Source organism: Talpa occidentalis, unplaced genomic scaffold (genome assembly GCF_014898055.3).
Source record: "Talpa occidentalis isolate TD23 unplaced genomic scaffold, MPIMG_talOcc4v2.1 talOcc4.12, whole genome shotgun sequence".
NCBI classification, from domain to species: domain Eukaryota; kingdom Metazoa; phylum Chordata; class Mammalia; order Eulipotyphla; family Talpidae; genus Talpa; species Talpa occidentalis.
In genome coordinates this window covers 34,055,031-34,069,303 of record NW_023601212.1, presented here as the reverse complement: position 1 = coordinate 34,069,303, position 14,273 = coordinate 34,055,031, and the positions used below count along the sequence as shown (strand labels likewise).

At 36.9% G+C, this 14,273-nt stretch overlaps 1 protein-coding gene across 1 annotated transcript; it reads left to right on the top strand.

Annotated features, from left to right (window-relative positions):
* Positions 1-5,050: 5,050 nt before the first annotated feature.
* LOC129145540 (26S proteasome complex subunit SEM1-like) lies at positions 5,051-6,877 on the top strand. Its single transcript, XM_054693904.1, has 2 exons — positions 5,051-5,119; positions 6,698-6,877. The coding sequence occupies exons 1-2, from the start codon at positions 5,051-5,053 to the stop codon at positions 6,875-6,877; spliced, it is 249 nt and encodes an 82-aa protein (XP_054549879.1).
* The last annotated feature ends 7,396 nt before the right edge of the window (positions 6,878-14,273 follow it).

Sequence of the window (14,273 nt, the reverse complement as noted above, 5' to 3'; positions counted from 1 at the left end):
GTAAAGGGAAGAGAAATGAAATGGAATGACAAGAGATAATGTCTCTCTAATTTTTATTCTAATGTCTATTTTATAAAATTCCAGCAATCTTTTGGTAAGTTGATTGTATCTTTATAGTAGCACATTTCTCCATGACTGAGTAGAATAGTCATAGGTACATACACACACTTGCATGCTCACTCACACTCACATAATTCCTCCCAAGAATTAACATGAATACTTCACCATATCATTGTCTATTGAGGAAGAGAAATATCTCTAATGCATTTGAAATTGCAATTGAGCTTCTACTTTTTGTAAACTGGCTCTTTATATTATAATTCAGTATTGGTAGTTGCTTCTCTTTGGGAATATCTTGGTTCAAAGCATGTCTTATTAGCCATACTAAAAATAATGAGTAGTCTCATTCATGAGCCACATACCGTTTAACAACCTATCCCATATCCATATATAGTTTTTGGCATAGTTTTAAAATTGTCATTTGTGAAAACCCAATTATGACCCACATTAGATGCTGTTCTTGTGCTTACTTTGGTGTGGTGGTGGGGAGATGGGTTCCATTCTTACAATTATATTAATTTCAATTAATTCAAATTAAATTGAACTGAAAGCTCTGAAAGTCATTATCATGGTAAGTTTGCTATTTGAGTAGTAAGAATGATTTCAGGGAAAGTTGCACCAAAATTACCAAAATGAGGACAAGTACCACTACAGCTACTTCAGGCAATGAGCAGACTATTTAGAGAGTATTCTTTTTCAAAAGAAGCATCAGAAGCCATTGAGACAAGCTCAAGTATTTAGCTAATAACTGCCTACATGAGTAATAGAAGCAGATGTTGACTGATGTCCCACAGGATCACAGATTTAAGCACCTTTTCTGTAACCTGAGAACTTTTCTTAGTAGACTGGGAATTACAATGAAACAAGTTGCAGCATTAGGATGGAGTGTCAAAAATGGTGTCTCACCTTCTTTCATAGTAGTGACTCTGAATCAACTATTAGTAGACATTGGGCTAGACCCCACATTAAAACCTAATAACATATAGGGAGCTTAAAATATACCATATAGATTAAACAAACCTGGTCATATGAAAACGTCAGATATACAAAGTCAACACATAAGGTACTTTTAAACCCAACAAAATTAGAAATGTAGGAATTAATAAAATTTTCAAACAGCTCAGAATTGTAAGTTCTCTAAGATTTAGAAGTGGATATATTGCATTTAATCCCAGAGGATCAGGAAGGGGGTCACAGAAATTTGTTCTTGATGTTGAAAATAAAAAAGGGAGAACTTATTTCACACAGAAGAATATGGGAAAAACACTAAACAGCCAATGATACTGGACAGTTCACAATCAAGCTCTGCTGGAGTGGAAAGTTAATGGGAACTGAAAATAGAAAGTTATGTGGGTACTTCCACCTTAGGTTCTTTTACATACTTACTCCCAATTGTTCAGATTCTATCCTGTCCTGGTACACATTAAAACACATAACTCAGTAGCTCAGCAGCAAAATGAGTCAGTCTTGTTTCTGGATACTTTAGGGCTTTGTTCTTAGCAGTTTTTCCACCCTCCTAAAACCTAGTAATATTTTAGCTAGATTTTACCAAAGCATTTGCATTTGGTGTCTCAGAAACAAATAATTTTAGAAATTTCTAATCCAAGCCCATTCCTAATATGACTAAGATGTAGAGTTTTTAAGACTACACATCTGAATACATTTATTTTATTTACAAAACCCAGACTTTAGATGTCTAATTTTAGTTTGACTTCCCCATTCCCAGGCTAAAATATTGATTTTGTTTTTTGATTGTGCTTTCTTTACCCTGTCTAATGTTCTTTTTTTTTTTTTCCTTTTACTCTGTCCAGTAGAATAAAGCTTTCTTGTTTTTGTTTTCTATTTCTTTAATTGGTTCAGGAGTTTACTTCATTGAGTAATTTCCCTGAAATGGGATGATTTAAGAATATGAACTCTGACTGCATTAGCTAATTGTTTTGAACAATTGTATTGTTATACAAACCTGTCTTTAACTTTTCCATTAATGAGCCCTTAACTCCAAACAAAGCAATATCCATCATCCCTAACCACTCTGCTGCCAGCCTGAGTATGAGCAAAGGTTACATTAAAACCTAGTAGAATCTTTGGTTGCTTAAAGTTGATAGCTGATTTGTTTGCATCGAACAAACATCTTCTCACACTAGGTCAAAGAAAGGATAGTTTATTCTACAAATACCAATGAACAGGAAACTAAACATTAACAGGGACTAAGGCTGCCCTAGGGACTATTCACTTTCTCTCTGTTATTACAGGGCATCCTTTTAGCTTCTCAGCTTTATTCTCTGAATCTGATCTAGGCACCACTGATAACAATTCAGGATTTTTTACACTTTCAAAAATTGTTACTCTGCAAAATTTCAGCTTTATCTTGCTCTAGACTCTTGCTCATGGGATCCTCTAATACAAATTTTGCCTTCTCTAAAGCCTTGCTCAAAGAATTCCTAGGGAATTCAGATTGCCTTCATACATCTTTTTACACCTGAGGGTGGATTTAAAATTATAGATCATATGTAATTTGTTGGCTCTCAGCTGGCTGATTGTACTTGGGTCCAGTGTCCACCCTTTGTCTGATAGCCATGACTAAGTCTCCACGATGTTAGGTAGGGACATGTGGTCACTGCCCCCTAAGGGGTGCCCTAGGTGGAGATATTTCTCTTTGAAGGGAAGTGGACATGAAAAGCCCTAAAACCTTTGAAATATAAATGGCCATAACCTGTGAGAAGTGATCTTGAGAAGAAAAGAAAGGACTGGGCTTTTTACCTACCTTGGAAAGAAAGGATTCTTATGTCAGGATCCATTGTTGGAAGGAGCTCATCATCACATGGAATAATTCAGGGAAATGTGTAAGTCTTGGGAGCTCAGGCATCGTTCCTCCATTCAAGTGCTGAACGATATCTGAGGAGACTTAGAAGGAATTTACTTCTGAATAACTCCAGCATTCCTGACAAGTGGTCATCCTGTTTCAAACATGAATACCTCCAGTGACAGAGGGCTTATTGGAAGGGTCTACTATCCTCCTAAGGAGTTACTAGCCCTGGATGGAAAATCATTACCAATTGTGTCCAATATTCATCTTTTATTGTGAAGGACAATAGTGTTCTCCAAGAGCTAAAGCACACAGTGGAATGTTTTGATGGAGTACTTCTTTGTCTCACAAAACCCAGCACCATATTTGTGGCAAACAGGAATCAGAGGAGTCCTGGATATGCAGTGGTGGGTGATTTTGTAAATGTTCCTCTAAATGCTGTAAGAAATGTTACTCAGTTACCATAACTCCTACCCCTGTGTTTCTGAAATTAAAATTAAAATATTGAATTCTTTTTTTTTTTAAGAAGACTTTTTTTTTTTAAAGATTATTTATTTATACAAGCACTGGGTACAGTCAGAAGTGCAGGAGGGTGAGAGAATTCACCAGAGCCAGAGCAGGGAGCAGAGCAGGCAGAAGGACCGAAGTACACTGCTGAGGGGAGCAGCGGGCGGCAGGAGAGGTCTGCGCGCCATGTGGGACCCTCCTCCAGTGGCTGGGGAGCAGCCGGGGAAGGAACCAGCGCTGCAGAGACTGCGGACAGCTTGGCAACCCAGAGCTCAACCGCTGTGCCACCGGGGAGGCCCAAAATATTGAATTCTTAACACAGAATAAGTTCACCAAAAAAAGGGTGAGGTCTGTTCCCTTTTCTGCATTCAATGATGGCCACATGGTAATTGTTAGGAATATGGCTTCCTGGAGTCCTCTCCTGAGGCTGGCAGGTGACTCCAAGAGAAGCACCAGACATGACCAGAGACAGATCTCAGTGATCTGCTCTCAGCTTACCTTTTTAGTCCAAGTTTTGCTGCTTGTTTTAATTTCTCTAGAACTTTTTTGGGTCATACTGTATGACATGAAAATGACTAATGATACCATTTGCCTTCATACTTTTTCTTTAACAAGTTGTTTTTTTAAAAAAATATTTTATTTATTTATACAAGCACTGGGTACAGTCAAAAGCGCGGGAAGGTGAGAGAATTCACCACAGCCAGAGCAGGGAGCAGAACAGGCAGACTGACGAAGTACACTGCTGAGGGGAGCAGCAGGCACGGCAGGAGAGGTCTGCACGCCATGTGGGACCCTCGCCTGGCGGCCGGGGATCGAACTGGCACTGCAGAGGCTGTGGGCAGCTTCGCAGCCCAGTGCTCAACTGCTGCGCTACAGGGGAGGCCCAGTCTTCATACTTTTTTGCCTCTGCTCATATTGTTCCCAGTGCAGGGAGACCACATTCTTAGCTTTCCTATCAGCTGCTCATTTTAAAATGTTAATTTCTATCAGTGAGGTTCAACGGATAACTTTAAAAAACAAATTGTCTCTTACCTCTCCACATCTCCTTCCTTTTTCCTAGAGGCAACTATGTTCAACTCCTGTGACTGCTTTTTTAATATTTACATCCATGTTACCAAATAAAATATTTTTGCTTCCATTTTGCTTTTTGCTTTTTTCAGATTGACACATACTTACTGACCTCCCATTATGAGAGCTTCTTCCCATATCTACTTCCAATTTCCCTCTTTTCCATGTCTTCAAGATATAGTAGTTTATATATTTATTAAGTATGCACATTATCATGGCAATGTAAATGCTGCTTACAACTAAACCACAGAGTGCACATTTAATTTTTGTATAATCTTTCCTTCTTCCCAAAGTTAATAATTGATTCTTAGTTGCTTTATAACTTATGTACGATTATGTCTCTACCATAAATGTAAATCTTCCTGATATGCTTAAACATATTGAATAATGTATGTTTGTCCTCTTTCTCTTTGAAACATTCCTTCTGCAGACATCCCTTATCCTTGCAGCGCCTATAAAGACCATTTCTTAAAACTGTGGCAATCCTGTCATCTGGGACATCTTTACCATGTTATTGGATTTTCTTTCCCTATCTCCAGCATCACAGCCACTGTCTATCCATTTACTAGAGTAGCTACTCAAGACTGCATGGATAGTAAAATATAAAGCATGCTTCAGATAGGAAATACCTTCTTCTACCTTACCCTTGATGATTCAGGCTATGTAGAAACCTGTTTTGTAAATAAATTCTCCTTAGAAGTTTGAGGGCATGATACCATATTGTTTTAGCTTCCACTTTTACCATTATATAAGAAACAAAGCAAAGGAACTGACAAAACTAAAGCAAAACAAACACTAGAAATATGACTGCAGAATTGAAGCTACTAGAAGGGGTAGAACATGGGGGGGAGTTACGAGGGGACCTAGTGATCCAGGGTAAGTGACTACGGGTGCTTTGGTGGTGGGTGTGGCATGGTAACATAAACCTGAAGAGGTGTGAGCCTATACCCCTAAACTGTATATAGTGTTGCAAACCAGTGTTACCTCAAAAATTGAAAGTTACCACAAATAAATCTAGCATGTTCTAATTCTGACATTTTGTACATAGAATATTTCTAGCCCCCTTCCCCATGTGTATATGTGTGTGCGCATGCGTGTGTGTGCATGTGTGCCTCTGCCTCCCTCCTCCTTGCACTCTCTCCTCCTTTTTGCCTCTTTTTCTCTCAGTCCTTCTCATGTATATTTATGTATATTTCTTTTGGGGAGGTGACATTGGTTTATCACACTGTATATGTTCTTGGCTATAGAATCATACCTCTTCAAATGTATGTCAGTTACCATACCATGTGTATTTTCCTGTATGTTTTAATTTTAAGGGTCAACTCTTTGTGCAGAGTGATCTTAAATTTCATGATGATTATGTTGCTGTGTGTCTTTTCTCATCCATTTTGATGGATGACCTTCAGTCCTAGAAATTTCTCCTTCATTATTTTGTTAATTTGCTCCCTTTAAATGGCTTTGTTCTATTTCACTGAAATTCCTATATTCAATTTTAGTACCTATAAGATCAATATCATATTTTCCTGTGTTTTCTTTTTTCTGCCTTGTTGTTTTATTATTATTCTACATTATTCTTGTTTTTTTCCCCATGACATCCTCTGCAAGGAAGTGGCTTTTTAATGAATGTATGTGTTTTTGTGACTAAGAGTCATAGTGTATATATTGTTACCTTTTCCCCAACAGGATGCTTTTCTAAATTATTTAAATCCTCAACTCAATGTTTATAATTCACTTCCATCTTCAAGTAAGATTTGGTATTTAAATACTTAAGGTTTTATATTAGAATCAAAGCTAAGAACAAACTTCCTAAAAAAAAGGTTAAAGTCAAATTTCCTGCTTGCATTGTATATGATTTAACATGATTTGTCTACTGCATAATTTTAAAGAAATTTTAAGTGGTCCCTTGTATCAAAAATCCATTTCTGAAGAGCTACCTTATTAAACAAAGAAGTAAATTTTCCAATTGTCTTGACCCCACAATACTGATTAATAATGGCACCTGCAATCTTCCACATCTTTGGGGTACATTGGAGGAAGAGGATCATTTACAGTTTCGGTGATCACATCACATGGGTAGGGCTGTGTCACTCGTGTATGGTATGTGCAACTGGAATACAAGGATAATGTCCTGCTAAATGTGGAGTTTATGTCATTGCACAGGTTGCATGTTCATGAATTCAGCCCTTGCCCCAAGATTAAACACTAAAATTAGGTGGATTCACTCTTTTTTATGGACCTGCAAGGTTCTTGGATTAGAGGTTTGTGATCTCAGAGAGAAAAGAGCTGGTAGATTTGGGCTTCCTGAAGGAAGATGACCAGTTCAAGGACTTCCCTGCAGATGACTGGGCTGGTTTAGATGAAAATGAAGATGCACCTGTCTGGGGGGATAATTGGGATGATGACAGGGTAGAAAATAACTTTTCCAATCAGTTATAAGCCAAACTAGAGAAAACATAGGTATAAAGTAGAGACACTTTTTGCGGGGTGGGGGGCGGGAGGGGAAGGATTGGGGTCAGAATGGGGCGTTTGCAATTGTATGGGGGAATATAAAAATAAAATTTAATATTTTTAAAAAAAAAAATAAAAAAATAAAGATTCCAGCGGGGGGGGGGGAAATGTATATTATATAAAGTATAGCATGCATATGTATATTTCTAGCCATATTCCAATAACCATATTACATACATATATGTATATAAAATATGTATTCACAATTATAACAAATAAAAATATGTTGTCAAAAAAAAAAAACAAAAAAAAAACCAAAAAACAAAAAAAAAAATAAATAAAATAAAGTGGAGACCTCATAGTATCCAGAAGTATTGAAGCAACCTAAATTTGAGCTATACACTAAATTCCACCACAGAGAATGCAGGATGGAACACTTGAAAATATATTTTATTTCATTGCCTGCTTGGATGTATTTTCATACACACACAAAAATAATTTTTTGACATAAAAACACCTGGGATTAATAATAATAATACCACAAAAAATGACTTTGATCCCACTGCTACCTTCAAAGTCCCATATGCTTTTTTTCTTTTTCTGCTTCTTTTGCTGATTGTCTCCTCTGTCTGCCCTTTTTCCATCATTACCTGGATAAATATTATTCTTTATAAGCTCCATTCCAGTATCATAAATTCTGGAGGTGCTTCTGATGGCTCCCCTCCTTTCATTTCCAGCTTTTAACAAGTGCCGCTCTTGTGTATTTCTGTGCTCCTACACACACACTTCTGTGAAGGTATCTATCTTTATGTTTGTCTTTGTCTCTCTGTCATGGGCTCTTTGATTTTCCAGAACAATCCCCAGAGTTCAGGACACTTTTTGATATACAGTATGTGCTTATGTACATGATACAAATTAGTTCAATATAAAATTAAAGATAAACTTACTTTAGGACTATAGTCAGAATTTTATTTCTGTTTCATTCCATAGCATAAAATTCTTATCTTTGCACATAGTTAAAGTGCATATTTTGCTGACACATATCAGCTACAGTATTAAAACAGTCTCCACTGTATGCGCTGAAGATTAGAGGGACGAATTTGACCTTTACAGTTGATATGAGTCCATACTACAGCTATTAAATATCCAATTTTAACTTAGCCCTTTGATGCATCACATTTTAACCTAGTGAATAATTAACTTTTCAGCAACTTTGCATATTTTAGAAATACTCCAGGGCTTTGATTTATTTACTTTAGTATATGTTTCTCAACTCCTTGCTAATCTTTTCAGTCACAGTTAAAGTCTAAAATTTATATAAGAGCCAGGGAAATGGGTCCATCAGCATCAGCCCTCCTCCTTTCCTTTCTCAGGGCCTCACTTTTTGTTGCCATTATTAGAAATGATGTGTCGGTTACCATTTGCACAAATATGAAAACTTCTTTAAGTTAGGTAAGCTCTCAGCTATATTATACCTATTTTATTTTTATTTTACATATTTTTTACATTTTTCATTTTTGTACAATGTATAAATTTTCATCTTAGTTATAGTCCCCATACAATTCCCACCACCCTTGTTTGGATCATATTCCTGTCTCCCCACCTGTAGTGTGTCTCTGTTTATAGTTGCCTGCTGATTTTGATTTTTACTGTATTATAATTAGTCTTTTTCCTGATCCCTTATTTAGGTTTTCTAAATTCCTGCTATGAGTGAGACTATCCGGTATTTTTCTTTTACTTTCTGGCTGTATGATCCCTTCCAGCTCCATCCATGTTGCTGCAAATGGCATGAGTTTATTATTTTTTTAAATTTTATTTATTTATGCACGTAACAACTGGGGTGTAGACCAGAGGTGCTGGGGGAGTGGGGGGGAGGATTCAGCAGAGACAGAGTGGGGAGCAAAAAAGGTAGATCTACTGAAATGCACTGCTGAGGGGAGCAGTGGGTGAGACAGGAGAGGTCTGCTGCACCATGTGTGTTGCTCCCTGGGCAGCCGGAGATCAGACTCATGCTGCAATGGCTGGCAATGGCTTGAGAGCACTCTGTTTAACACCTGCACCACCAGGGAGGTCCCATGTGTCTATTCTAGAGAAATTCTATTTTCCTAACCTGGTGAGTTCCCAAATTTACTTACTCATGACATGTGATTATTACTTTATTTAGGGATTCCCTTTTCCTGTGGAACTTTCAATTGTTTCTAATTTTTTTAATTCATAGTACTCTAATACTAAACATCTCTCTGTATGAAATTTTGAAGAGCTTTATCTTCCTAAGATATGTATAAATTAGTCAAATTGCACTATCAAATTACTAATTACAAAAATTGTGCCAGCTCCATTTCAAATAACTATACATATGCTATTTCTAAAATTGTGTATTTTAAATTTTTTTTTTAATATTTGCTAATTTAACAAAAAAAATTTGTTACACATTTGGTTATTATGAGATTGATTTTTTTTAATTTAATTACATTTGTTTGAATGAAGAGTACATCAAGCCTTATATTAATATTACTGTACCAATTGCTTCCTTGGGTCATTTACTCCTTCACTGACTAAAGGAACTCTTGGTAATCCCTCCCTTATGATATCATCAAGCCCCTTTCCTTCCTAACTCTTGTCTGTTTCATCTCAGCCCCTTTTTCTGGCTCCCCATCTTCTATTCATTGTATATGTTGATATTCTTAAGCCCTTTTGACTTTTGCCCATACAGCTCTGCTCATTTTATTTTATCATTCCTTAGGGCTGAAGAAACCATTTACATCCTTATCTCCAATCAGTTTGTCTTACTCCTTTCACTTGAGCTTCTCATGTACATTGACAGCTATTTCTGAATGCCTCCATTTGGCTTTCTCATGGTTGCCTCACAATCAACAAAGCTAAAATTTAATAAGTCATTTCCCTCATACAACTTGAGAGCCCCCATGCTGGTTCCTCTTGTGACATTTGAGTCTTCAAGTAAAAGCATTACCATTTATCCACTTGCTCAAATCTAGAAATTTCCCTCTTTGAACGATTGTTACAGGCAGGGAGAGGGACACCACAGAACCCCCAAACCTGCTGGCTCTAAATAGGTTCTGCCATCTGCTGCATCAAGACAAAACATATTAGACCTTTAATGGAAAGGAACTTTAATATATTTAGTGTGCAATACAGACAAGACAAAGAATATAGATTCCAAATCAAGCACCCAAAGTTATCGATCCCCTTGTAGGTAAATGTCTAGCCAAACAGGATTGACCCAAAGCAAGTCCCAAAAGTCTGCCTCAAGTCTAAAGCAACTTCCAGCAGGGTCCCATAGAAAAGGGTCAGAAATAGCTGGACAAGTCTGGGAGGAAAAGAGCAAAATCAAAATCGAGATAAAAACTGCCATTGTTAACCTCCCCACAGGTCTCTCACCTGCATCTGTTTCAACCAGTCCAGGACCAAGAAGCAAGTGCAGCTTCTTCACATGTCTCTCTGCTCCTCATGCCTCCTCCAGGTCTCCTTCTGGCTCTCCATCCTGCTTCCTTCCTTCCTCAGTCTCCTCTCCAGCTTCCTCTTCTCCCTGCTCAGCTCCATCCTGCCTTGGATGGGGCAGAGAACCTGGAACCTCCCCTTTTCCAGGAGACCACCCTGTTACACTATCAGTTATCAAATTTTATAAATTATCATGCTGAAGTAGCTCCCCAATTGTGTCAAATCCACAGATAACATCCTAGCCCGTTATGTTGCTTTGACTTTTTTAAGTCTTCCTAACCACAAACCCTCCATTTCCAATCATATTTTTAAATGTGTATTTTATCATAAACCCTCTTTCCTGAGACTCTTTACACTTCTTCCTGGGAGGGAATAGCAGAGAACAGATTTACCTTACTCTTGGAACAACTAAAAATGTTAAAACAACAGCTTTCTAAATATTGGATATCAAGCAACAAAAGAGAGTGATATCTGAGAGACAAAACAAATTGCCCAATTGTGGCATGGGGTATTTCTAACTATTGGAGAAAAGACACCAGTCCAAGGAATTTAAGAAAAAGGAAAGTATATATTCATATTAATACTTAACCACAAATATTCATTGCACCTTTAAATACAGTCAAATAAAGCTAAATATAATAACCCAAAACTGAAAACAAAGCAAATGTTTGTCAAAAGGTTAATGGATAAACTGTTCCCTAATCATATGGAATACAATCTAGTTGCAAAAGGAATGGAAATTAATGCATAAAAGATAAGTGCATCAAAAATAAATTGGAAAAATTATAGCACACACTTGTTATTCCAAATATATATGGAATGTATATATACCTATATACACACATACACACAAACATAATTAAATTTTGTACTAATCTACAGTGACAAAAAGTTCAATGATTGATTGGGGGTAGGAAGAGACAAGTTGGTGTAGAAGGAAAGAATTACAAGGAAATATGAGAACATTTGTGCAGTTGATAAAAAATACTCATTGTCCTAATTATAGTGATTGTTGAATGTATATATACATAGGAGAAAACTCACCAAATTATGTAAACTGAAAATTAATCTACTAAATGTAAAGTATGATTTAATAAATTTGTTTTAGAAATAGCAACAACTCTTCAGAAGCTTTAGCATAAAGGTTAAGATGTGAACCTATACCCCAAATCATACACAGTGTCGTAAAGCCATGTAACCTCAATAAAAGAAAAGATTACATAAAAATTAAGACTTGGAGGAAAAAATCCTTACCAGAGCTAAGAAATCTCTTCAATATCTAGTCATGGATGCCCTCTCCAATTCCTTCTTAAAAAAGCCTTCACTTTTTATCACATCAAAGCCTGTGCATGTGCCAATTTCACCCAAAATCGCTTAACCTAATCTACCATCATGTTTCAGCTTAAACTTCACTTTCTCAGGATAGTTTCCCCAGGTGCCTGAAGGTAGAATTTCCATACACACACTCCCTTGCCACCCCACATTTCTTCATATGTGGCACTGAGATAGATCTTGGATTTTCAGGGAGGTCTGTGACTGGCCTAGTAGCAGAGACTGCATTTTCCTGTGTATGTCAGTAATCCAAAGCCCAGCTCAGTGCCTGGCTCACAGAATGCGTCAATCCATAGAGTTGAATGATATTATAACTGGATTGAGGAAGAAAAAAAGTCACATTTTCAAGCAAATGAACTTTCCCAGGACCCAATATAATTTCAGGTAGTTCTCCATCTTCTCTGCCTACTCACTAATTTAAACTGGCCCTTTTTTGGCCCAAACCACATCTGTGTCCTTCCTCTGCTGTCTCTTGGGAGAAGTTAAGCCACAGGCTAAGGAACTGGGGATTCTTTTCAAGTGCCTTACTCAGGGGAGCTAGAATAATTGAGAGCAGAAAAGTCAAGGAAGTTAATGTGAACTTGGTCTTATATTATCAGCTCCATACTGAGGACACTGAGAGCTGATTTTACTTCTCAGCTGAAAAACTGGATAAACTCAGTAAGCTCTTAATCAAAGAAGAACTGTGAGTCTAGCAAAGAGAAAAAAAAAAAAGACTGTCACTTCATTCATACTCTCCTTTTGATAGAAAAGGCAACAGACTCCAGGTAACAGGGAAGTTGATCTTTTCCCAAATAAAAGATTATGCGTAAAAGTGTTTAAAATATCACCTGCCCTGGGTTCCCGTTGCCATCGGACAGGATGGTATTAAGCAAAATGCATGTTCTGGAATGAACTACATTGCATATTCTTGTCTTTTGCCCAATGTTTTTGAACAAATGATATCTTTTTCTTCATTCAAAGAAGAAAAACAAAGCATGTATTGAACAGCCACCAGGTTTCCATCATCATGCAGTGGACTAGAGCTAGAACCGTAGTTTTCAAAATGGAAGCAATTTTGTCCCCATTGGGGATATTTGAGTACATTTGCTGTGTCTCAGTTGGGCAGTACTACTGGTATTTAGTGCATAAAAACCAAAGATGTTAAACTTCCTAAAGCGCACACAACTTCTTCTTACAATAAGGAATTAGTTATTCAGCCACAAATATCAATAGTGTAAAAGCTGACAAATCTTGAGCTAGACCAACAAATTAGGTTAGGTTAATCTGTGTTTTAGATGGTCCCTTCTCAGCAAAATTGTAGTCAGCTTAAAGAAAATCTTACTGATTCAAATTTCCTTTACTATGTAGTGTGGTTTTAAGGTCACAGTTTTAAGGCCATCCTATTTTTGCTCTATTTTGATTTAAGTATATCTGTGTACTCGTGTGTGCACACACTATGTTGTGTTGGGATTTTATAATTTATTTTAATAGCCTTATCGAGACTTGATATGCAGTCTACAGTGCATATTTAGAGTGTACAATATAAGACACTTTGACACATGTATACCCCCATGGGGAAAAAACATCAGAAACCTATATATATCATCACCAAAAAGTTCCTCATGGCATTTGGTAATACCTCCACCTGCCATAATCTGTTTTTTGATTACCTAGCAATCATCAATCTGCTTTCTGTCACTGTAAATTAGTTTATACTATGTAGAATTCAATATAATGGAATCACAAAGTATATATCCTGTCTTGTGATGGCAGCTCTCAGCTTGCAGACTCCTGAGGAATTAGGACTTCTCCCAAAAATAATTGAACACATTATCTGTTCAGTAGCACACACAAAACATTTATTGAGAAAATGGTGCTTGCGTGGACAAAAGCCAACAGAGCAGACTGTAGGGCAAGAGCTTCCCTACCCAGAGACTGGGGTAGGGTTTAATATCCTTCTAGTGGAATTTTCCAAGAGGGGTTGGTTTGTTTTTTTTCTGTTTTTTTTTTTTGTTTGTTTTTTGTTTTGCCACATTGCTCATTTTCAACTTCTTCCCTTTGCCTTAGCTTCAGCATTTTTGTGATCAGTTGTTCTAGATGCTGTTCTCTTTCTCTTACCCATCTCTAGTTTGTGGCTTTGTGAACCTACTTGTCCCCTTTCCTGTCCTTAGGCTCCCATCATCTTGTCCTTCTGTTTCATGTGATAAAACTGTACTGAGAAACAATGTACTTGCTCTGTATATTGATGTTTCATTCCTTGTTATTGCTGAATAGTAGCCCATGGTATAAATACACCAAACTTCTTTATCCATTCATCTCATGAAGGACTTTCATTTTTATCTAGTCTTTAGGGAATTTTACAAATAAAATTGCCATGAACATACATGTGTCTTCGTTTGAACATAATGAGCTTTCATTTCTTTTGGATGCATACCTGGAATTATTGTATCACATAATAGTTGTGTATGTGACATTTTAAGAAATTTGTCTTATAAAGTGTTCAAATCTTTATCCATTTTTGTGGAGTTGTTTGCTGAGTATTTTGATAGTTTTATTTTTTGATACAGTACTTTATCAAATACATGATTTGCAAATATATTCATCAATTCCT